This window comes from Hylobates moloch, unplaced genomic scaffold (genome assembly GCF_009828535.3).
Source record: "Hylobates moloch isolate HMO894 unplaced genomic scaffold, HMol_V3 SCAFFOLD_12, whole genome shotgun sequence".
NCBI lineage: Eukaryota > Metazoa > Chordata > Mammalia > Primates > Hylobatidae > Hylobates > Hylobates moloch.
In genome coordinates this window covers 65160775-65187208 of record NW_026652287.1, presented here as the reverse complement: position 1 = coordinate 65187208, position 26434 = coordinate 65160775, and the positions used below count along the sequence as shown (strand labels likewise).

At 39.6% G+C, this 26434-nt stretch overlaps 1 protein-coding gene across 1 annotated transcript in view; it reads right to left on the bottom strand.

Moving 5' to 3' along the window:
• LEMD3 (LEM domain containing 3) overlaps nt 1–7657 on the bottom strand; it is a 91784-nt gene extending 84127 nt beyond the window's left edge. Inside the window, exon 1 of the mRNA XM_032170656.2 lies at nt 6100–7657. Coding sequence (XP_032026547.1) covers nt 6100–7618 — 1519 coding nt within the window. The 5' untranslated portion in view covers nt 7619–7657. The remainder of the gene's footprint in view (nt 1–6099) is intronic.
• Nucleotides 7658–26434: the final 18777 nt, after the last annotated feature.

Sequence of the window (26434 nt, the reverse complement as noted above, 5' to 3'; positions counted from 1 at the left end):
TAATTCGATCATGCTTGTCCTCTGCTTTATAACCTCCATGAATTGCCATTACTCGACCTACAGAATAAAATCCAAATATTGAATGTAGAGCTTTTGATCATGTAAGACTGATCATTTGAGAATTTACAGTGAATTCTCCCCTTTTATAAAAGTGTGTCACCACATAATATCCTGTATGTTTCTTAGCCATTTCCTATTACTGTTATGAGTGGTGTGGAGGCTTCTACAGAAATAAGATTTCTTTTATATATCCTTACCAGATACTAAGTAGATAACCAATTACTGAGTTAGATACTATGAGTTAACAGTACATATATCCTGAGTACCTGATATGTGATCATTTACTCAACAGATATTTGCTGAATAATGAATCTGTGCTGAAGATACTAATGTGACTTCCATCTACTAAGAGATTTCCATGTGCCAGATAACACTAGTTTAGATGCATTATCTCACTTAATACAAGTTATCCACAGATAGTATTATCAATCTCATTTTTAGTATGAGGCAATTATATCTCTAGTATAGTCTTTAAAAAGTAGAGCCAAAATCAGAACTGAGTAAAAAGTCTGTACTCTTTAACACTGTATTCTACTCCTATAGAAAGATTACTCTAAGAAAGGAGCTGTCATCTATTTGGCATGGTGGACACACAAATATAATACTTTGTCCTAAATACTATGAAGGATGCAATTAATGTCTTATTTGAGCAAAAAATGATGGGCCAAACTCTAGGGTAAAAAGACGGAGAGTCAGAGATGTCTGGAGATGACATATTTAAGAATGAATCACAGTTACACAATAAAGAAACAACATTCCCAAAAAAGGGGATAACCTGTGCAAAGGTAGAAAAGCACAAATTTCATGACTTAGAGAACAGCAAGCAGTTCAGTTTTCTAGAAAGTAAGTGTGATAAGGGAGACTGGTAGAAAGGGCAAGCATAGTCAGATCATGAACAGTTTAGCCAAGGAGTTTAGATTTTGGCCAATAACTAAGAGAAAGCCATTGTGTAATTTTAAGCAAGAGGGAATGATCACGTTTGTGCTTTAGAAACACTGCTCTGTACTGACAAATGGACTGGAAGAGCTACAGCTTACAAGCAGGGACACCATTTTAGGTTACTGAAAGAGTTCAGGCAAGAGACTAACCTAGAACAGTGGCGAGGGACAGAAAAAGATTGATTCAAAAGATATATAGGAAACAGAACTACAGAACTTGGTAACCAATTAGGTTGGGGGTTTGTAGGAAGGTGAGAGAAAGGAAAGAATCTAGGTAAATCCAAGGTTTCTCTCCTGAGCTCTGTCTGGGTGGATGGAAGCACCATTAACTAAACAGGGAAGAGGAGCAAAAACAAGGTAAATATAAAGAAAATGTCAGATGGTATTGGTACATACTTCTAGTATACCCAAAAGATGTCTAGTAAACAAACAGGTATACCTAGATCTCAGGAGAAATCCAAGGTAAAAATACAAAACTGGAAGATAATGACAAGGAGAGTGAATGAAACTTCCTAGAGAAATGCGTACAAAAGGAGACAGCCAAAGATCAAGTTGTGGAGACCACCAATATTTAAAACAGGCAGACAGAAGTATGAAAATTAGGAGACAGTAGTGATACAGAAGCTTAGAAAGGAGAAAGTTTCATGAAGAAGGGAGTTGTCAATGCACTAAATGTACCAAAGAGATGAGGATTTGAAAATTGAGTGGTGGCTTGAAGAAGAGAAGTAGCAGAAGAATGGCTGGTAAAGAAAGCTAAACTAGACAGGGTTAAGTGAATGGCACGGAAGAAAATAGACGTAGAAAGTTTGAGAAGAGTAACAACTAGAGAAGAAAAGAGCACAGAAGAGCAACATTTTTTGAATGGTAGAGATTTTAGTATTTTTATAGGATGAGAAAGGGACTAATGGAAAATGAAATTTTAAAATTATACCTCTGTACTTAAAATTAGCATATGGAAAAGTTACCCATGATACAATGTTAAGCGAAAAAACAAGTTGCAGAATATGTATGCTATAATGTCACTTAAAATTCTGACTCCTTTCAACAGCCCTCAAGGCGTTTAGGTCTTTATGATTTGGCCCATACCTACCTCTAACTTCATGGTATGCCATTTTCCCTTTCATTCATTATGTCCCAGCAACACTGGCCATTCTTTTTGGTCCTTCAACACACAAGCCTGTTTTTGCCTCAGGAATTCTGCACTTGCTGTTACTTCTCCCAGAATGCTCTTCTCCTGATCAAAGGCTACTTCCTTCAAGTCATTCATATCTCAGTTCAAACATCCTTCCTCAGAGAGGTCTGCCTACCTTTATGTAATATTGCGTATCTCTTCACCTCAGCCCCCAAAAGTTACCAGCAATACCTTGTGTTAGCGACTACCATTATCTGAAATTCTTATTTACTTGTCCATTCCCCTCCTAGAAATGTAAGCTCTGTAACAGAGATTTCATCTTCCACATATGCAACATATTGTTTACCACATATCCCTGCTGCTTAAAATAATACCGGGCACATAGTAGACACCCTGTTGTTGAATGAAAATCTGTACACACACACATACACAGAGATGTATTTACATGAAAAATACTAAGAAAGGTCAGAAAGGATCTAATACTTCAACTTATTTATATGGGGGCAGCATGAGGCTAGGAAGAGAGGCATACAATAACCAGTCACTGTTTCCTTCATCTCTATTCAAACTTTCTGCAGAAGTCATGTCTTTTGTAATTGAAAAAAAATTAATGATCATACGAGCCTAGGACAGTCAATCTATTCTGCTTCTCTATTTTCGTTTGGTGGGCTATAATGACCTCATCACCTGTGGAACAAGCGACTATTCTGATTGCAGGTTGATCCTTGAGTTGTTTTGGTATGGCAGTTCAAAGTTAAAATCTTAAACCTTGGAGCTGGAAAGAGCTTAGGGATCATCTAATCCAACCCCTTAGTTTTATAGATGAGGAAGAAGAGACTTATAGCAATTAATAAAAGGGCATTGATGAAAAAGTTTCAAAGACTATATGATTAGGAACAATTTAAAAGACTAATCTACTATATGTTATATGTAATTTAAATAATAAAAGCCTTCTAAAAGTTACTTTCACATATAACCTACAATCTTCTGGTGAGAACTATTACTCAAAGTAAAAGTATTTCCCTAAGCATATTATTTGACCAATGAACTCTACGGTTAAAGCATCATAATATAACAAAGGATATGGAATACATGTATGTATGTATGTCTATGGTGTGTGTGTGTGTGTGTGTGTGTGTGTGTGTGTATGGAGTGAAAATATTATTCACTCTTGATACCCTAACACTGTTAGGTGTGCGGACTAACTGAAGTTAGCAGGCACTTCTTTCCACAGGGTAGACATACAATACGTCAAATATATCATACATTTAAGGATTCATTATACTTTGATTCAAATTTCTGTATTAATTTCTATAATGTGTATTTAATGGGATAAAAACCAAATGTTAAACAGGTTAAGAAATGCACTATACTATGTCATTTATGGAAATGTCTTAACTATTTCTCTCTAGATACACTGTTGTTTACCAGGAATACAACAAATTTTGTCTAAATTTCTGAATAATACCACCTTATGTTTAACACACTGTCTCACCTGACCCTCACAAACAACCCCAGAGACAGCAGATATTATTATTTCCATTTAGTATATAAAAATGAGGCTCAGAGATTAAGGAACCTGACCACAGTCAGACAAGTCCTAGAACCTAGATCCTCTACTTCTTAGCCATTGTTCTTTCCAACACCCAGATTACTTCACATTTACCATTTACTAAAATGTAAATATTATTTCCTTCCTTCCTTATCAGTGAAGGTAAAGAGTACCAAAATTCTAGCATTCCTATCCTATTCTACCTGAACTTTTAGTACATCACATTAGTCATTCATCTTAACAGTGTTGAGAAAGATGTGAAAGTCACCTTAACTGAGAATTGTGCTTATCAATAATTCTGTATGAAATCCTACCAAATAGTCAATTACTTTCTTAATCATAATAAAGGTACCCACTTATTTAGAAAGCTCTCTACAAACAACAACCAAAACAGTGTTAAAATGGTCTTTATAGCTGGAAATAAAATCTGAAACCAAATCTTAGCCCTACTACTAACTGTTCAACACTCAGTGCATTTCTTAACTTAGTATCATCCTCATCCAAAAAATGAGGATAATACCACCTGCTTCTGTGAGTTGCTGGGAATATTAGATGGTACAATAGGTGTAAAGCAATTAGCTCTTAGAAAATGGCCAGATCTGCTAACATGGTGAAACCCTGTCTCTACTAAAAATACAAAAAAAATTTAGCCAGGTGTGGCGACACGCGCATGTAGTCCCAGCTACTCAGGAGGCTGAGGCAGGAGAATCGCTTGAACCTGGGAGGCGGAGGTTGCAGTGACCAGAGATTGTGCCACTGCACTCCAGCCTAGCGACAGAGCTAGACTCTGTCTAAAAAAAAAAAAAAAAAAAAAAAAAGAAAAAGGCCAGATCTTACAGTTGTTAGAGACACAGATGCAGACAGCTACTGCTGATAGGTAATGTCATTTAATTTATGTGAACTTTTACTAGTTTAACTTTTAGTGTGCCTTTATTTTTTTTCTCCCAAATATTTGGGGCAGGACACAACACACTTATGCTCCCAGGGAATAAACTAAAGTGAGAGCTGAATTTCATTCTTGTTCCAACCCCTGTAATTAAGCAACAGAGTAAAAATCTATTATTTGACTGTCTTGGAATTGGCTATATCTAAATCAAAGCTTACACTATTTTGACTCCTACTCTTCATCTGAGTTGGCTAACTGCATATTTCACTCTATTTTGAAATAAAACTAATATGCCAATTTCATAAATACAAATAAAAATACAGTGAATTCATCTTGGGTGAAAAGACTAGGAAGCCTTCGGGGGGATGCAGAGAGGGACCTAACACTGAGAAATTATGTATTCAGAAGTCCATTTTGTACTAATTTACTTTCTCTTTTAATCTTCACAAACATTCTAGTCAATAGAGGCCTCATTTTACAGATTAGGAAAGTTCAGAAGCTTTAACTCTGACTCTCTCCCCTTTGCTCAAGGTGCTTAACCACTCTAACCTACATGAAGGCTCTTGCTCAACTCAAGGCCTTAATCTCTGCTCAGAATGGTCTCCTGTTTCTCCACAAGGCTGCCTCCTCCTGCTTCAGGTCTCACCTCAAATAGTACCTCCTCCGTTCAATCTAAAGTAGTGTACACCTACGTCAGTGTGGTAAATTTTTTTAAAACAGAAAAAAAAAAATAAAGTTGTGTACGCCAATTACTCATCTTTATTTCCTTCACAGAACACAAAATGGTCTGTATTCATCTTTCTGTGTTTAAGGGCAGAGATACTTTGATTATGACAATGAACACACCTGCCTACAGTCATTTAGCAAGTAAATAGCAGGACCTGGAAACCAATCCAAGGAACTCTAACTGCAAGCTCCTGCACTGCCCTACCACTACTTTTTGTACAGATGATAGGGAAAGTGCTTTGGGCTGGGAAATAAATTAAGAGGTGTACTTACTGCTTTTTTATATTCACTCGCTATAAAGAAATTATACATATAGTTAATACCACAAAATATTTAATCCGAATTTATGCATACAGTTAATACTACAAAATAATTCGAATTTCAAGAGCTATGACATTGCCTATTAGAATCACAACTCAATTTGTAAAAACACTACATTTATAATGCGCCTTATCCTAATACTTCAAATTTGTTGAGTGGCATCTGCGCAAAAAGTTATTCAGGGCTAAAAGAAAATTGTCACAGATACAAATGAGTTTTACTAACAAGCTTATAATATTCTTTTAAAAATTGTTTCGAATTTCACAATACATCATGCAGAAAACTTTTAAAACCAGCCATATGATATCATTTCGATAATGGTGTTCTTTCTTAAAGAAAGATGACACATGCACTCACTGTTGCGTTTTTGCTGTTAAACCATGTTCTTGCAGGTAAGTCACTTCATATAAAATGCTAAGCGCGGCTAAAGCGGACCACTAACAACATTCCCTTTGTTATCTTACCCACAGGATTTAATACTTACTGCTGAGTTCTCCATCCTCAGATACTCCTGTCCCTCTCATTCCTAGGTAAGTCAGTCCCAGTATTAGGAAAAATAAGCAGGCAGCAGTTAAGAGAAACATCGACAAGTAGTGGGCACTGAAACTCCCTGTTGGGGACACCTCCTCCCGTTTAAATTGCTGGAGAAGTTCCTCTTCGGGTTCGGAAAGCTTCGGTTTGTTGTATGTGTTTTTCAGGTAGGTATGATTGGAGCCCGTATGATTGGCGTGATTGATCCTGAGTGAACTAGAGGCGGCCACCGCCGCACTGGAAGGGAGACTGTTAGAATAAATCCTGGGGGAGTCCACACTGAAGGCCCCACCGCCAATATGATTATTGGTTTTCAGAAGGGAGCCTGTTGACGAATCCAAGGTTGAGTCCATGTCAGTAAGTGGCGGGGGCAGGAGAGGGGTCAGTTTCTTAGCGTTAACACGGTATCTAGGAACGGGGCTGGAGTCCACTTGATCACACCCTCCTCCCTGCTCCGCGGCCGCCGCCTCTTCGAGGTTTCGGCTCCTGTCTAGACTCCCGGCAGCCGCCGCCCTGTCATTCATCGCGAGTCCTCCCCCTCCCTGAACTGAAGTCTCCAGCCTGCCGCCGGCCGATTTAGCAGTCAGCGGGGAGAGAGGCTTACTATGGGTTCGTCTGGGCCGATGCCGGGAAAGGGAGTCGTCCTTTAATACCTGTCTGCTGGAAGCCACGTCGTCGTCGTCCTCTTCCTCTGAGTCCGAATAGTTTTCCCGGCAGCTGTAGGGGACAAGCCGGCTGCCATTCACGGTCCGGCTCGCCCAGAGCGGCTCCTCGGCCTCCGGGTCCCTCTCCTCACCGTCCTCTCCCTCCCCTTCCTCGTCCTCCACTGCTCCATCTTTCCCCGGCGGGGTCTGCAGCTCGGCGCCTGCCGGCCTCCTGGCTCCCCACCACGAGTGGGGCTTCCTTCGCTCGGCAGAGTTGCTGTTAGTCACCTCGCTGGCGGCCAGGGGCGCCGGCGGCGCTTTAAGCCCGCGGTACTGGAGCGAAGCCCGGTCTTTCCTCCCGCCGCCGCCGGCCTGGTCCCGGGGACTGGCCTCCACGTCCGACTCGTCCGAGCTGAAGCCCAGCAGCACTTTGCTGCCAGCCGCGGGGGCGGCGGAGGCGCCCCCGGGCCCTCCCAGGAGGCTCTCCGGACCGGAGGCCGAGATTCGGCACAGGCCCCCAGGAGTCCGTAAGTAGGGGAGGTCGCCCGAGACCGGCCGGACCCCCATCCCCGCGGCCGCCGCCGCTGGTCCCGCGGCTGCGACCGTGGCGGCTGCCGTGTTATTGTTATTACTGTTCCGCGTCTTGTTGCCGCGGCCCCCCGACCGGTGCTGTTGCTGCTCTTCCTCTCGAAGCTTCTTCAGCTTCTTGAGGTAGACCGGGCGGGTGCTCTCCGTCACTGGTCCGGGAGACAGGCCGTAACGGCGGAGCTGAGAGAAAAGCTCCTCATCCGAGAGCTGCTGAGGCGCCGAAGCCGCTGCCGCCGCCATTTTCTCTCCGGGGTGTTTTACAAGCTCCGCGCTACCGGAAGTGACGCGCCGCCCTAGACCCTGAACTAGACCGCGCTGCGTCGCCCTCCCAGCGCCGCGGGCATTTCGGCCAATGGGAGGCGCGGGAGGAGCTCACCTGAGCGGGAAAGAGCCACCTGAGCAGCGCGCGGCTCCCACGGCGGAGACTGTTTCTACTCTCTCACCTTGAGGTGTCGGCGCATTCTCCCCCTCCTCTCTGTCTCATCTCCAGCTGTTCTCCGCCCTGCCCTTCCAAGTGCCATTCCCGGGAGCTGTCTCTTACTAAACCACAACTTGACCTCTCCTTCCTAGGTTCCTGCCACCGGGCAGTAATAATTGAAATTTACCTTTAAGTTTATGGTATAAGTTTTCTTTACATCTGGATTCCCAATGCCGAGGGAGCCTAGACCTACTGAAAGAAATTCTGCTGGCCAGACTAGATTGGCAGCTTTCCCGTCTGACTTCAGGTTGTCTATTTTCAGTTCGTCTTTCGCTTGACTTACAAAAAAAAAAAAAAAATTTAAAGTGACTTTCTCTCGCTGCTCTTTTTGAGAAGCCTCACCTCTCTCATTCTGAGAAGACACGGAGTACACCAATCACAATACAATTTTCTTCTAGTGTAATGGCTGTTCATTCATTAGTTAATTGTAAGATATTATCTTTTTTTCCTTTTTTGAAACCTAATGACTTTACTACGTCAGCACTTTTGAAAGTGAAAGAGCTTGTCTGCTTCATTTTAAGACTCTCAAAGACATAACACATGATCCTATTTCCTTCTTAGCACCTTTCCAGCCAATAGTTATTTATTAGTTATTAATAAATATTTGTATTTATTTTCAAAATTATTTATTGTCCTATCCTTTTGGACTATGATAAGCTCCATGTGTGGAGGAACCTTGCTTCTGTTACTCACAATACTAGTAGAAGCTCAATAAATATTTGTTGAATGAATTAAAGAATTGCAAAGAGAGAATAGTATGAGATGAATATTTTGAAATAAGACTGGTGCCAGGTGAGGTGGAGAAACCTTCACAAAAAGTCAAAAAGACAAGGACAAGACCTGGAACCCCAACTCTCCCATTTACAGAATAGGAAATGAATCCCACAGCGGTGAAATGTGCCCCATGTGGTGAAGATCTTGTCCCATTTTCCCATTTCCCCAAACCTTGGCAAACAGACAATTCTTTAGTACTTCAATCCTAGTAGCTACAAAATACTACAATAATTTTTTTGTTGTTGAATGAGTTATTTTACCTATTACATTACCTTATATACCTGTACAGAAGAATGTTAGTCAGAAGCATAGATACGGCCAGGCACGGTGGCTCACGCCTGTAATCCCAGCACTTTGGGAGGCGGGGTGGGGGGGTAGGGGGCGGATCACGAGGTCAGGAGTTTGAGACCAGCCTGGCCAACATGGTGAAACCCCGTCTCTACTAAAAATACAAAAAAATTAGCCGAGTGTGGTGGCAGGCACCTGTAATCTCAGCTACTCGGGAGGCTGAGGCAGGAGAATCACTTGAACCCGGGAAGGCAGAGGTTGCAATGAGCCGAGATCGCGCCACTGCACTCCAGCCCGGGCAACAAGAGCGAGACTCCGTCTCAAAAAAAAAAAAAAAAAAAAAAGCTTTTCTGTGGAGGACACTTCCTTGTCCTTTATCATTGAGACTTTTAAGATTTATAAATGATCCTGAATCTATGGCTGTTATGCACTTATAAGAGAGTTTTGAACAGTAAATTATAGTGGCTATGATGATGATGACCCAGACTTTATTGCCATAATTATCTGGGTGGGAACTAAAATTATTATAAACTTAGCGGACTTGTGTCTCCATGTAGCAGAGTGGTTAAGCTGTGAGCTTTGGAGTTAAACAAAACTAGATATGGACCCAGCCCTGTCTCTTACTTTCATTCTTGGTTCAACATTTGCTTTATGCCATACTGGCTCCTCTGATAGGAATCATAGAGCTCTGTTGGCTCAGTCTCTGATTTTCATGAACCTTTAAATGACCTCCTATAAGGACTGTTGAACCAGTTATGTTTCTGCCTGTGACTTTGGGCAAGTTAATTCATCTTTCCGAGCTTTAGTTTCTGTACAAACAGAAGAGAGATGATAAAAATTCCTCAGAAGGCTGTTTTAAGGAGTAAATAAAACTATATATATCTGCATAATGCCTAGTACCATATGTAACACAGTGTGCACTCAATAAATGTTAGTCAATAATATAAAGCTAAGCATTGTGTGCAGCCATTTCAGTAGCATGGCTCCTGAGAACTCTATGTAATAGCAATTAAAGAAAATGCTACTCCATAGACAAAAATGGAAATTGTCAAACTTCCCTCAAGGCATTAAGTAATTCCAATTAAGAGTTAATGAAGATGGGCCGGGCGTGGTGGCTCATGCCTGTAATCCCAGCACTTTGGGAGGCCGAGGCAGGCGGATCACCTGAGGTCAGGAGTTCGAGACCAACCTGGGCAACATGGTGAAACCCCATCTCTACTAAAAAAAATACAAAAATTAGCTGGGCGTGATGGCAGGCGCCTGTAATTCCAGCTACTCAGGAGGCTGAGGCAGGAGAATGGCTTGAACCCGAGAGACGGAGTTTGCAGTGAGCCGAGATAGCACCACTGCACTCCAGCCTGGGTGACAGAGTAAGACTCCGCCTCAAAAAAAAAAAAAAAAAAAAAACTACAAAAAAAAATTAGCCAGGTGTGGTGGTGCATGCCTGTAATCCCAGCTACTCAGGAGGCTGAGGCAGGAGAATTGCTTGAACCCAGGAGGCAGAGTTTGCAGTGAGCCAAGATCATGCCACTGCACTCCAGCCTGTGTGATGGAGCAAGGCTCGGTCTCAAAAAAAAGAAAAAAAATTTTTTTAAATGTGGATGATATTGCTTACCCTACCTGGCAGACAATTCAATCAATATTTGTTGAGAATGATGAATGAACACTGTGTGTGAAAATGCTGTTCAAATATTTTGTTTACAAGTTAGGTATTATCATCAGATATTAATAATAATGACAACTATGATTGATACACTACTTTATACTTTTCAAAGAACTTTCATATACATGACCTTGTTTAATCTACAAGAAACCTTTGCTCTCTGAAGATAGTGAGAGCATGATTTATTTCATGGAACTATATGGGTTTATAATTACCCTTTGTTTGGTGTTTGAGAAGACCCAACGCTTTTTCAGGAGAACCTTCACTGCCTCAACACTGTCACTGCTCACTTCCAACATTCTCCTCATTTGCTAGTGGATCTTGCTCCTGCTTCCAGACTCCCTAACACTTAAAGTACGAGGCTCTATTCTTGACTGTACCCAGATACTTGACAGGGAGTGCAATCTCAAACTCAGTCCTGCTCCATAACTTCCAAAAATCTGAGGGAAACATTTTTGATGGATTCTGGTCCAACTCTTCTTCGAGGTGTTTTTAATTTTATTTCTGCCTTAAGCCTCCTTATGAGAGACCAATGTAGCTTGGGCCACATTACTAACACGCTGTTCCTCCTACTCTCTTTCCCTACCCACCCTGTTCCCAATAGAATACCTTTCACCATGTCACCCTTTTAGCCTTGACATCAGTTTATATTGAAGAATGATATGAATGCAACATTTCGTTCAAATAAAGATATTGCTGAGAGTTCATTTCCTTAAAGAATGTCCTTTCTGGTCTCATTATTGGAAATAGTTGTATTTTTCCAGAGCAACTCATTGGTTGTTGTTTTAATTTTTACTGAAATGATATTCATATAACATTAATTGTTTTATTTTATTTTATTTTTGAGACAAAGTCTTGCTCTGTTGCCCAGGCTGTAGTGCAGTGGTGCTATCTCAGCTCATTGCAACCTCTGCTTCCCGGGTTCAAGCAATTCTCCTGCCTCAGCCTCCCAAGTGACTGAGACTACAAGTACACACCACCATGCCTGGCTAATTTTTGTATTTTTAGTAGATACAGGGTTTTGCCATGTTGTCCAGGCTGGTCTCAAACTCCTGACCTCAGGTGATCCACTCACCTCGGCCTTACAAAGTGCTGGGATTACAGGCATGAGCCACCGCGCCTGGCAACATTAATCAATTTAAAGTATACAATTAGTGGCATTTAGTACATTCATAATGTTGCACAACCATCAACTGTATCTAGTCCCAAAACATTTTCATCACCCACAAAGTAGACCTGGAACTCATTAAGCAGCCACTTCCTATTCTCCTCTCTCCCCAGCCCCTGACAACTACTAATATACTTCTTGTCTTTAGGGACTTAACTAGTCTGGATATTTCATGTAAATGGGATCACACATTACATGACCTCTTGTATCTGGCTCCTTTCACTTGTTTTCAAGGATCATACATGTTGCAGCGTGTATCAGTACTTCATTTCTTTTTATGGCTGAATAATATATTTCATTGCATGAATATGCCACATTTTATTTATCCATTCATCCATTGATGAACATTTTGGTTGTTTCCACCTTTGGTTATTGTGAATAATGCTACTATGAACACTGGTGTATAAGTATCTGTTTGAATAGCTGTTTTCATTTTTTTTAGGTATGTACTTCAAAGTGGAATTGCAGATTATATGGTAATTCTATGTTGAACTTTTTGAGGAATCACAAAACTACTAATTTGTTTTTAACTTTATGGATGTGTTCAAGCAAATAAGGAAGCCATTAGGCCCATGTGGTGCCTCACACCTATAATCCAAGCACTTTGGGAGGCCGAGGAGGGATCACTTGGGGTTAGGAGTTCAAGACCAGCCTGGCCAACATGGTGAAACACATCTTTACTAAAAATTCAAAAATTAGCTGGGTGTGGTGGCTCATGCCTGTAATCTCAGCTACTTGGAGGGCTGAGGCAGGAGAATTGCTTGAACTCAGGTTGCATGAGCCAAGGTCTCACCACTGCACTCCAGCCTGGGTGACAGAGCAAGACTGAGTCTCAAAAAAAAAAAAAAAAACAAGAAGGAGGCCATTAGCCTGAGGTTGTCTCTGCACCTAGAGCTCTTATATAAGCAAACTGAAACTGAAGTGGAAGCAGTTCTTGAAATTAACTTAAAAAAAAAAAAACCCACCAGCTTCAGCCAATCACAAACAGCCAACCAGCTGATTGGATATATAACTAGAGACTTCCCATCAGACCATACCCAAATAAGGCCAATGCATAGCTGTAGCCAATCAGGTAATTTCTTTACTTTGTTTCCATGTTGTGGCAAAACAAACAAACAAACAAACAAACACCTCCCTGCTTTGGCTGCTAGAGTGGAGCCCATAAACTCTTTTTGGTTTTGATACTTCCCAATTCATTAATCATTATTTTCCTTAAATAAACTCTGTCAAATTTATTTTGTCTTAAGTTTTCCTTTTAACAGATGGATACTGTTTGGTGACTTGCCATGTTTCTCCCTTTGAGATGGCAGCTAAGAAGTTTATACTCAAATTTGCAGTCCAGTCAGAGCAAGTGTATAGGGCTACATAGCCTATATTTTATACATTAACCTTATTGCTGAGTCCATGTAAATTTCTTAACTTTATTTTTGTGTGCCTCATTTTAAAATATTTTTATTTTATTTTACTTTGGTCAAGCATGGTGGCTGATGCCTGTTATCCCAGCACTTTGGGAGCCCAATCACTTGAGCTCAGGAGTTCAAGACCAGCCTGGGCAGTGTAGCGAGACCCCATGTCTACAAAAAGTTAAATAAAATAAAAATTAGCCAGGCATGGTGGTGTGCACCAGAGTCCCAGCTACTTGGGAGGCTGAAGCAGGATGATCACTTGAGCCCAGGAGTTCAAGGTTGCGGGGAGCTGTGATTTCACCACTACACTCCATCCTGGATGAGACAGCAAGAGCTATCTCTGAAAAAAAAGAAAGAAAAGAAAAACAACAAAAAAAAATTTAAGATGTTTTTAGTGTTTACTTTATCTTCCTAATATGCATCTTTTTAGCTGCCTTAAATCTTTTAATTTATATAATTTTATATAATTCGTCTGACAACCCAACGGGTAGGTTTTCTTAGTCTTCATCTTCTACAGATGAAAAATCTGATAGCTGGCAAAGTTACTTGACTCAAGACTCGATAGACAAATAAGAAACTGAAACCCAGGACCTCTGAGTCCAAATTCCTTGTTCTTTCTACTATACCATACCAACCTTGAATACCTTAGTTGAGTCATACAGTTATACGGTGGCAAAAATAAACTTAGTTCCCTCTTTTCTCACCCACCCTAAAGAGGAAGGTGTCTGTAATGGGGTGAAGAAGAGGACAAAGGCTTTTACAATTAACCTGTTTCTTTGCTTTGTTGCTACATGCAACAACTGGAAAGAAAACTCAAAAATATAAAACTGATTATATCACTTACCATTTTAGCAGATCAAAGCAGTAACATAATATTATACTGATGTTATCACTTCGCTCTGTTGCGCAGGCTGGAGTGCAGTGGCATGATCTCGGCTCACTGCAAGCTCTGCCTCCCGGGTTCACGCCATTCTCCTGCCTCAGCTTCCTGAGTAGCTGGGGTTACAGGCGTCTGCCACCACGCCCGGCTAATTTTTTTGTATTCTTAGTAGAAACGGGGTTTCATTGTGTTAGCCAGGATGGTCTCAATCTCCTGACCTTGTGATCCGCCCGCCCCGGCCTCCCAAAGTGCTGGGATTACAGGCATGAGCCACCATGCCCAGCTGCTGCTATCACTTCTCTTAGAATGCCTCTAGGATGTGTTCACTAGTTTTGATCTACAAAGTTCCTGATGTTTATTTTTCTTTTTAATTGTTCAACACTAACACTGCTTATAAGGAAGAAACCAGAATACAACTGAAAATACAACACGGTATTGAGTAATGTTGGATAAAATTTTTATCCTATGTTACTGTAAGAATTAGCCAAGAAAGTTTAGTAGTGAGAGCATCTGTTTTATTTTTCTACATATAACTCAGACAGGTGGGGAATTGTCATAGGATTCAAGTAAACAACGTATGTATGCGATGATTGATAATTATATTCTACTCTAACTATGCAAGTGAGTGAATTGCCCAAATTGTTAACTAAAAGTCATGGAAAAACATTTCACTTTAATACATGATGGACAAGGGTCTGAAAATTTGGAGGTTTGGGTTCTATTCCCAGTTCTACAATTGTAGTAATATTTTACATTTTTATTTGGCCTCATAGTCTATAAAACTCTTTTATTGTCTCATTTGATCTTTAACCAGGATAGAAGGCTCTATCATTTGTCCTTTGTGAAAGCTAGCAAGGACGGAAATTCAAAATCACACTAGGTTCTCGGACCCCTAAGTCCACTGTTCTTTCTAACCCACCCTGCTGTCCCATGTACTGCATGAAATGAGTCATTTAATCTTTTGGCTTTCAGTTTCTTCATGTCTAAAATGAGTAAAGCTACTATACCATTTAGATCGCTTCCAAATCCAAAACTTTCTGAGAGCACTGTCTTATGGTACTTATTATTGTACTTTTTATTATAGTCATACACTTGCTTTATTTTGCCCCTTAGACTCTACATTCCTTGAGATAAGGGTCTATGCCTTTTTGAAATTTGCATCCCTCCCGTCTCCTAGCTTATTGTCTTATGCACAGTATTCTATATAAATGTGTTGCATGAATAGTAAAGAGATATCATATGTCACAAAATGGCATTAGGAAGACTTTGAGTTATACACAAAGAAATACATTAGGAGTAGGCCTCCTGTAGGATTATCTAAAATTAAGAGAAAAATATGAGTCTACAAATTAAGCATGAAATTTAAGGAATACACCTGCAAAGAGGATCATGGTCCAGGGTGCTCTAGAGGTTTGGTTTCATTAAGCAGCAGAAAGCATTTTAATACCAATGCTTTCCTGTCCCACATCATATGATCAATGGTGTAAATCAAGAGTTCTGAGCACCTCTGTTTATGATTATGCATTCTTATTAACAGAAACCTTTCTTTAAATGTCATTTTATTTGTTGTAAGAGAACTTCATATGAAACGGGCATCAAGAATCACCAGGTTTTGGTTTAATAAGACTTTTAAACTTTGGTTTATTTATCCCTTGATGTTTCTTGTCTGTTCTTCCCAGAAGCTTAAGCCTTCTTAAAGGAGAAAGGGGATAGAAGCGGAGAGGGCCAATGTTAGTTTTTGTTGATGGGCTAGAAAGCATCCTCTTCCATTGCCCACGGCTAAGACCTGCTCCTGACCTCTGCTGCTTGCCTCTAAATGAGAGTATTTTCTGCCCATCCATACAAGAGGAACGTTTCTGAGTGCTGTGTATCCTTTCCTTGTTCATATGGCCCTAAAGAACAGGTTTACAATAAATGGTAATGGTCATTGGGCTCCTCCTTTCTGGTACACAGCCTGGAACTTCTCTGCTGACAATAAACTGGGGCAATCTTAGCCTCACCTTATTTGTTTCCCCTCTCGGGGTCACTGTCCTTTGTTGCCCATTGTCTTGAAACTTGTTTCAGGCTACAGAGTAAATCCAGTCCCTCTTATTCCATTTTGACAGGAAGCAGAAATCCCAATACGTGGGGGTTTAATGTACTATTCTCTCTGCTTTTTTACATGTTTGAAATTTCCCAAAATAAGTTTAAAAAAAAGGTAGAGACCAGATGCCTGGTAGTGCAGAAGGTTTTTGAAGCAAAACAAAGGTGTGTAATGAGAATTTTATTTGGTTGTATTATGTGAGATATAAATTCTCTTTTGTGACCCCCTAAGAAGTCTCCGGTATGGTCTATATAACTAATTTTTTTGTTTCGACATTCAAAACATTAAGAGTAATATCATTATATGTCCTCATTACCACCCCCTCAGTTAACAATCATTCATTTTGTAGTATGATTTTGGTATTTATCATTAATATGGATCATCTCTTTCCTCTCTCTCTCTCTTTCCTCCTTTCAGTCTCTCTCTGTCTCTCTCTCTTTCTGTCTCTCACACACACATACAATATGTATATAAAACATTTTGATATCACATTTTACATATATGGTCTTCTGCAACTTACATTGTCGCTCAATATTTTGTGAGATTCAGCCATATATAACTCTAGTTCAATTGTTTTCACTGTATTAAATCAATGAATAGCATGTTTACTTTTACCTGCCCCTGTATATTTTGTCTAAGTATTTGGTTAAGACTATCTGGTTCGTTTATTCATTTGTTCAACAAATATCTACTGAGTACTTACTTTGTGCCAAACATTGTTCTAGATGATGGGGATACAATAATGAACAAAATAGACATCCTAGATCTTACATTTTAGCTGAAGAAGATAGACAGTAAGTAAATAATATGTAATATGTCAGAGATAGATGCTAAGGAGAAAAACGAAGGAAGGTAAAATGGGATACAGAGTGAAGGTTTCAGGTGAATGGTGCTATTTTATTTGGGTGATTAGGAAGACCCTTCTGATCAGGTGATATTTGAGCAGGCATCTGAAGAGAGCGAGGGAGTAAGCCAGGTGGATATCTAAGGGAGAAGGGAATGGCAAGGGCAAAACCCCAGAGTGGGAATATGCAAGATGGGATTATTCTTAGAACAGAAAGGAGGCCAATATCACTGGTATAGGATGGGGAGTGGGGCACCAGCCATGGGAGATAAGATCAGATCAGTGGTGGAGGAGAAGTGTAGATCTTGTAGGGCCTTTTAAGCCATGATAAAGACTTTGGGTTTCACTCTGAATAAGATGGCAAGCCTTTGTAGGAGGGGTGGGAGTTGAGGACTGGAGCAATGTGATATAGTTTACATATTAAACCTGTTGTTTCCAAAGTAGACTTTAGAAGAGGAAAGAAAAAAGCAAAGAGGCAAGTTAGAAAGCTATTGCAATAATCTAGTTGAAAAGATTATGATTTGGAGCATGATGGTAGTGAGAGGAAGTGAGAAGTATTGGGATTCTGAATGTATTTTAAAGGACTTCCTTACAAATTAGATTGTGGATGTGAGAGAAAGGAATTAAGAATGATTCCAAAGCTTTTGGGCTGAGCATCCAGAAGAATGAAGTTGCTATTTACTGAGATGTAGCAGCCTGGGGTACAGTAAGTCTTTAGAGAACTCAGGGGATTCATTTGAATATGTGGTTTTGGGGGCTTCTAAGAAAATGAATTTCAGAAAAAATGTATACATGAGCTTGGAGTTCAAGAGGGAACCTCTGGGCTAAAGTCATAAATGTGTGTCAGCAGCAGAGAGATGAAATTTAAAGCCATGTAAATTAGCAGGATAGAAAAAAGAAAAGGTCTGATAACTGATCCCAGAAGTACTCCAACATTTAGAGATGGAGGAGATGAGAAACAGCCTGCAGAGGAGACTGAGAACAAGATGGCAGTGAGATGGAGGAAAAGCAAGAGAGTGATATCTGGAAGCTGCTAAGCTAAGTTCCAGAAGACTCTCCTCAATCATATATGCTCTCTATGGATAATGGACTCTCTGTACAAAGACCTAAGGGTAGTGATTCTCAGAAAGTTAAGGAACTCAAATATATGCCCATAAGAAGTAATAAACAAAATTTTAAAAATAGTCACATTACCATAGTGGTGTTATAAATAATATATTTCTTTTAATTGTCAAATATTTAATCATGTCATGTTTTCAATAAAAATATGCTTCATAAGACTGGAATTAATATCCCAAGTTGTCATTCTTTTCTATTGCTCATATTAACTTAGGTTCTTTTCTTAGCATTTAGATTTGTTTGCATAAAAGTTCAAGTAGTACTTTTTTTTCTAAAGGAAAGAAAAAATAATTGATTGCTACTGGCTGCATCTTTTAAATTTCATATTAAAAGGCTGTTTTTATTCAAGCAGGATGCATTATTGTTATTAAAGTCTTTAGTACCATAGGTGGTGACCTGAGCTTTAAAACTTATATTCAGTGAGTACAAAATTCTTTCTAGTTTAGCACAAGTGGTTGTTTGAATTACTTGAATTAAACCTTGTTGGTTTCGTTTTGGTATTTCAGGACTCCTTGAAAAGCCTTTTGCTCATATAGGGACTGTGCCACTGCTCCTATTTGAAATGCAGCCTAAATTTTATATCATAAATAAAATAATCATGAATGCCACTAGAGATGTACCTTGATAAAGTTAAATGGGCAAATAAGAGTTATGTGATTCTTGAGTGTGGGCCAGCATGACAGATTTTTAAAAATTCAGAGAGCTGAGAGGCATCTTTAAAAGTATGTGGGTAAATCCTATTATTTTTTAGGTTAAGGAAATAAAGCCTATGAGGTTATGTTATTTGTCCAACATTACTCAACTAGTTAGAGAGAAAATTGGAGTTAGAACCCAGGTATCCTAAATTCCAAACCAATTCTCTATACTGTGGAACTACGCTTTAATGAAAAAAAGTAGCAGAATAAGAGAAGCTAGTTTGATTATAACTCAATTTAGGGTCTCTGATCATTTTTCTTGTTTTATATCAATATTCCTTTGGCACTTCTATGATGTCATTGAACTTTAAAATAACCCTATTCAATAGTAGATGCAAGTTATCAATATTCTTATTTTATACAAGTGATGAAATTGAGAAATAGAGTTTAATTTACTTCTGCAACATCACAAAGCTAGCAGGTGGGATAGTACTCAGGCCTTCTGAATCCTATTTAACTTTTCTTTCTACAATTAATTATATTAGGAGAAATATTTAAATGATCTATCAAAATAACCTGGCCAGGCATGGTGGCTCATGCCTGTAAACCCAGCACTTTGGGAGGCCGAGGCAGGTGGATCACCTGAGGTCAGGAATTCAAGACCAACCTGACCAACATGATGAAATCCCATCTCTACCAAAAATAAAAAATTAGCCAGGCGTGGTGGCGCATGCCTGTAATCCCAGCTACTTGGGAAGCTGAGACAGGAGAATCGCTTGAACCCAGGAAGCAGAGGTTGCAGTGAGCAGAGACTGCACCATTGCACTCCAGCCTGGGCAACAAGAGCGAAACTCCATCTCAAAGAAAGATAACCTCGGCTAAAAAATAAGAACAACAACAACAACAACAACAAAACAAACTTTCGTGTTACATGCCAGTTGGAAGATAAGAAGGAAAAGCTGATGAGAAAATGTAATGGCTGAAAAAATAGTAACAACTAACAGTGTTGCCATAGTAGCAAAACTGAGCAATTAAAGGCATTGATGCAAATTTCTTTGAACAAAAATAATTGAATTCTACGAAAGGAGATAATTTTGTGGTCAGTCCTTCCATAATTTCAAAACACCAACTGCCTAAGTGCAAGGGTAAGTAGATTTGAATTAACATCAGTTGCTGAGTGTAGATGCGGGAATTTTCATTAACTAGAAACAGAATGTGATCCAATGTTATGACACAGCTTCCAAAAAAGCTAATGCAATCCTAGACTGCAGTGATAGAGGTATGTTTGGAGTAAACTTTGCTGGTTATACAAAAGTTGAGGCCAGGCAGGGTGGCTCACACTTGTAATCCCAAGTGCATTTTTGGAGGCTGAGGCAGGAGGATTGCTTGAGCCCAGGAGTTCAAGACCAGCCTAGGCAACATGGTGAAACCCTGTCTCTACAAACAATTTTTAAAAATTAACAAAATAATTAGCTGGGTGTGGTGACACAAACCTTGTGCCCAGCTACTTGGGAGGCTGAAGTGGGAGGATCGCATTGAGCCTAGGAAGTCAAGGTTGTAGTGAACCATGATCGCTCCACTGCACTCTAGCCTGGGTGACAGAGCAAAACCCTGTCCTCCAACCAAAAAAATAAAAGTACTATGTTCCCATCTTGTTGTCAAATTTTAAAGACAGTCAAAAACTAAAATTCATATAGAGGAGGATAACCAGAATGGAAATCTGGGAGCCATTTCCCAAGATCGATGTTTGCCAACTCAACCCACAGGTTGTGTTGCAGCACAGCCTGTTCCGAAGCTGTTGTTCTGGTTCCCTGCTAACTAGGATAGTGCAAACTTTTCTTGCGATGGAGACTCTGGCACACCTGTCTCCTCAAAGACTTAATTTCTTATCCCTAAACTAACTGTTTATCTCTGCCTCTGCTGATTACTGGCTACTGAGGCCATTGTTGAATGTCTGTCCCTACCATGTTTATCAGGCAGGGTTCAATGCTGGAAAGAGAAACCATCTGAAGTATTTAAAACAGATTTAATACAGGGTTTTAGATCATTATAAAATCACTGGAAGGGCTGAAAGAGTGGGTTATAAGCTGAGCTCCAGGAGTGATTCCCTGAACACCATGAAACTGACCTCCCAGAGGAGTTACCTCCTCTGCCATAATCGGGAAGGTCGGTATTCGAGAATCTGCCATAGAGCTATTAAAGTTAAAACAAAACAAAACAAACAAAACACTGTAGCTGCAATTCAGAGCTCAAGAAGCTGATGCCGCTGCCACTGCAACTTCCTCTTGACAGCTGTGAAACAGGAGATCAGACACTGCATAAAACCCCCACATTTCTATAATCATGTTTACCATTAGTAAATAGTCAAAAGCAGAAGTAAGGGGACTTCCTGTTTAGGACCACTTTTCAAAATGTGTGTAGGTGCATCGAATTGGTGCAATCTAACCAAATGTGGAAACCTGGTGGCAAGGAAGTCAGGGAAATTTACTATTTTGCTTTCCATCTACTTCAGTACAGAAAGTCACACTCAAAGGAAGTGAAAATAAATGCCGAGTCATTTGTAAAATAAGAATGAAAAGAGAAAGAAAAAAAAGAAAAGAAGTTCCGGCCTCAAGCAATCCTCCCATCTCAACCTCTTAAGTGACTGAGACCAGAGGTGCTCACCACCACACATAGCTAATTTTTATTTTTAATCTCTTATAGGGATGAGGTCTCACTATGCTACCCAAGTTAGTCTGAGCTCAAGTGATCCTCCTGCCTTGGCCTCCCAAAGTGCTGGGATTATAGGCATGAGCCACTGTGCCCAGCAAAAGATTTATTAGATACTGCATATTTTCAGATTCAAAGGGCTTTGGAGTCAGGTAGACTTTACCTCTGCCACTGATGATGTGTATGCTTTAGTATAATAACTTTTTTACTCTAAATCTCAGTGATATGGTTTGGATCTGTGTTCCTGCCCAAATCTCATGTGGAAATGTAATCCGAATTGTTGGAGGTGTGGCCTGGTGGGAAGTGATTAGATCATGAGGGGGATTTCTCATGAATGGTTTAGCACCATCCCCCTTGGTGCTGTTCTAGTGAGTGAGCTCTCATGAGATTTGGTCGTTTTAAAGTGTGTGGTGCCTCCCCCCTCACTCTCTTGCTCCTGCTCCAGCTATGTAAAACGTGCTGGCTTTGCCTTCATCTTCCACCATGATTGTGAGTTTCCTGAGGCCTCCCCAAAAGCAGAAGCCACCATGCTTCTTGTACAGACAGCAGAACCATGAGCCAATTAAACCACTTTTCTTTATAAATTACCCAGTCTCAGGTTTTTTTGTTTGTGTTTGTTTTTGTTTTTGTTTTTGATGGAGTCTCACTCTGTTGCCCAAGCTGGAGTGCAGTGATGTGATCTCGGCTCACTGCAACCTGTGTCTCCCAGGTTCAAGCAGTTCTCCTGAATCAGCCTCCCAAGTAGCTAGGACTACAGGCGCATGAAGCCACGCCTGGCTAATTTTTTTGTATTTTTAGTAGGGACAAGGTTTGGCCATGTTGGTCAGGTTAATCTCAAATTCCTGACTTCAGGTAATCCATCCACCTCGGCCTCCCAAAGTATTGGGGTGAGCCACTGTGCCCAGCCAGGTATTTCTTAAGCAGTGCTAGAAGAGACTAACACACCCAGTTTCCTTAGTAAGGCTTTTTGTAAAGATTAAGTGAAACATTTTATGTATAGTATTTAGCACAAGACTCATTGCATATTATGTACCAAATAAATATAGCTATTAATATAAACAAAAATGGCTGTCACATTCTTGGACTTTGGTAAGATTTTCCTGGATTCTAGCCCAATTTTACAATTTGCTAGCATCCCAAGTGAATAATGGATAGGTAGAAAGCTAAAGCTGAGGCTTCCATTTTCTTAAGGCTGGAGTCCTTAAAACTTTGGTCATTAAAGAAAAAGTGAGAAGTTGCATGTAATTTGCATGTAAAACTAAAAACTTCTGCTCTTCAAAATTGGCATCACCTCTGTCCTTTTGCTTCAGGTGATGCCTGCTCTTTAAATTACATGTAAAGCTAAAAACTTCTGCTCTTGGAAAACCATCTTTAATAAAATGAAAAGGCAAACCACAGATGGAGAAAATATTTGTAACACAACTGATAAAGAACTAATATATTACACTCATAACTAAATAATAGGAAGGCAAAAAATTCAAACTTTTAATTTATAGTATTTGAACAGACTTTTCTCACAAGAAGATATTCAAATGGTCAATAAGCACATGATAGTATGCTCAACCACTAGTTATTAGAATAAAGCAAATTAAAACACAATAAAACTACACACCTACAAAAATGTCTAAAATTTTAGGAAGTGATGATATCAAGTGTTGGCCAAGATATGGAGCAGTCAGTACTTTCATCCATCACTGGTGGGATTGTAAAATGGTATATCCACTTTGGATAACATTTTGGAAGTTTCTTATAAAGCTAAACATATACTTACCTTATAAGCCTAGCAATTCCACTCCTGGGTATTTGCCCAAGACAGATGAAACCATATGTCCACACAAAGACTTACATATGCATTTTAATAGTAGCTTTATTCATAATAGGCAAAAATTGAAAAAATATCAACAAGTGCATATATAAACAAATTTTAGAGGAACTACATTTGAACTACTCAGTAATGATAAGGAATAAAGTACTGATACATACCAATCTGGACACATTTCAGAAGCATTGTTTGGTTAAAGAAGCTCAAAACAAAATAATACACACTATATGACTATTTACATAAAATTTTGAAATAGAAAAAATTAAACCATAGCAAAAGAAGGCAGAATGTTTGCCTTTGGTGAAGGATGGAGAAAGAGTGACAGTAAAGGGATGTGAGTGAACTCTTTGGGTTGATGAAATTTATTGTAATTGGGGTAGTGTTTATATACTTTTGAAAAATAATCACCTAACAGTACACTTCGGTGTACATATCTTATTATACGTAAATGACATTCTAATAAAGTTTATTTAAACTGTAAACACCCAAACTCCATAGTATATGTGCCTCTGATCATGAAACCAATTCCATTTTATATTTCTCCTAGGAGCATATAACCATATCTTGTTTTTCTACACTGGTAACAACCGCTCAGCCTCCCAAAGCGCTGTGTTTACAGGCGTGAGCCACCATGCCTGGCCAGGTTATTTGATAGATCATTTAAATATTTCTCCTAATATAACTAATTGTAGAAAGAAAAGTTAAATAGGATTCAGAAGGCCTGAGTACCATCCCATCTACTAGCTTTGTGATGTTGCAGAAGTAAATTAAACTCTATTTCTCAATTTCATCACCTGTATAAAATAAGAATGTTGATAACTTGCATCTACTATTGAATAGGGTTATTTTAAAGTTCAATGATATCATAGAAGGGCCAAAGGAGTAACAACCCTGGAGATGATAAATCCTTTAGATATTTTTTCCGTTTGCTATGCAAAAAGAGTTCTCTAATGGACACATTACCCAAATATCAGTGAATTTCCTAAAGTACTAACTTTTAAGGAGGAAACAAAGGAAGAGAAACTGACATATTAGACTAACAAGGAACAACAAGCTACCTACAGGAGTAAAGGGAGTAACCTTTCTAACCCCTCTTGGGTCTTTTTCTCTTTGTCTCTCTCTCTCTAGTCTTACAGTATTGGGATTTTATTTAGTAAGCAATCCATTGTAATTTGTTGTTGTTGTTTCTTGTTTGTTTGGTTTTGATCTTGTTAACACCATCATAGAGATGTGCTTCCAGAAAATTAACCACGCAGCAGGGAGTAGGATAGATTGGAAAGAGACCCTAGTGGTAATGACTTAGCTAGCCTACTTAGAGTAGGAAGAGGTCAAATGAACTAACATGGCATAAGTAATGGAAAGGAGGGAAATGATGCTGATGCAAAAACTATTAAAGGACCTGTAAATGATTATGATGATCAAAATAAAGGAGATACCAAAAATAGCTCCTAAAGTCTTGATGCAGAGAGAGGAAAGAGACTGAAAGCGTACCAGTATTCAAAGTACTTTAAAATTAAGATGCAATCTGCTTTCCTAGATTTATATTCCATTATCTTCTTATATCTACTCAGAGTGTACAGTGTAGTAGCTGAAAGTTGTTATTATTATGTCTGTATTAACAAAGGCAACATTTCTTTTTTTTCCCCCAAAGGCAACATTTCCAAGTAACCGTATGCAATAGCCAAGTACTTCTAAATAACTGTATGCAACAGGCAACCTCTGGCACTTCATCAAATATTCAGAAAGACTTCTATTCATATGCCACAGCTGTTTCTGTGGTCTGGTTTTCTTGCAAAGTACATGTTTCCTTCAGGTCTACTACCATAAAAATGGTGTATGCTTCTCTTGTGTTATTCAGAGACATATTTAGCTAGTTCATTCTCCAAGCAAAGATTCACTTATAGAAATAGTACCACAACAGAGACATAGATCAATGGAACAGAACAGAGCCCTCAGAAATGATGCCACATATCTACAACTATCTGATCTTTGACAAACCTGACAAAAACAAGAAATGGGGAAAGGATTCCCTATTTAATAAATGGTGCTGGGAAAACTGGCTAGCCATATGTAGAAAGCTGAAACTGTATGCCTTCCTTACACCTTATACAAAAATTAATTCAAGATGGATTAAAGACTTACATGTTAGACCTAAAACCATTAAAATCCTACAAGAAAACCTAGGCAATACCATTCAGGACATAGGCGTGGGCAAGGACTTCATGTCTAAAACACCAAAAGCAATGGCAACAAAAGCCAAAATTGACAAATGGGATCTCATTAAACTAAAGAGCTTTTGCACAGCAAAAGAAACTACCATCAGAGTGAACAGCCAACCTACAGAATGGGAGAAAATTTTTGCAACCTACTCATCTGACAAAGGGCTAATATCCAGAATCTACAATGAACTCAAACAAATTTACAAGAAAAAAACAAACAACCCCATCAACAAGTGGGCAAAGGACACGAACAGACACTTCGCAAAAGAAGACATTTACGCAGCCAAAAAACACATGAAGAAATGCTCATCATCACTGGCCATCAGAGAAATGCAAATCAAAACCACAGTGAGACACCATCTCACACCAGTTAGAATGGCCATCATTAAAAAATCAGGAAACAACAGGTGCTGGAGAGGATGTGGAGAAATAGGAACACTTTTACACCGTTGGTGGGACTGTAAACTAGTTCAACCATTGTGGAAGTCAGTGTGGCGATTCCTCAGGGATCTAGAACTAGAAATACCATTTGACCCAGCCATCCCATTACTGGGTATATACCCAAAGGACTATAAATCATGCTGCTATAAAGACACATGCACACGTATGTTTATTGCGGCACTATTCACAATAGCAAAGAGTTGGAACCAACCCAAATGTCCAACAACGACAGACTGGATTAAGAAAATGTGGCACATATACACCATGGAATACTATGCAGCCATAAAAAATGATGAGTTCGTGTCCTTTGTAGGGACATGGATGAAACTGGAAAACATCATTCTCAGTAAACTATCGCAAGGACAAAAAAACAAACACCGCATGTTCTCACTCATAGGTGGGAATTGAACAATGAGAACTCATGGACACAGGAAGGGGAACATCACACTCCGGGGACTGTTGTGGGGTTGGGGGAGGGGGGAGAGACAGCATTAGGAGATACACCTAATGTTAAATGACGAGTTAAT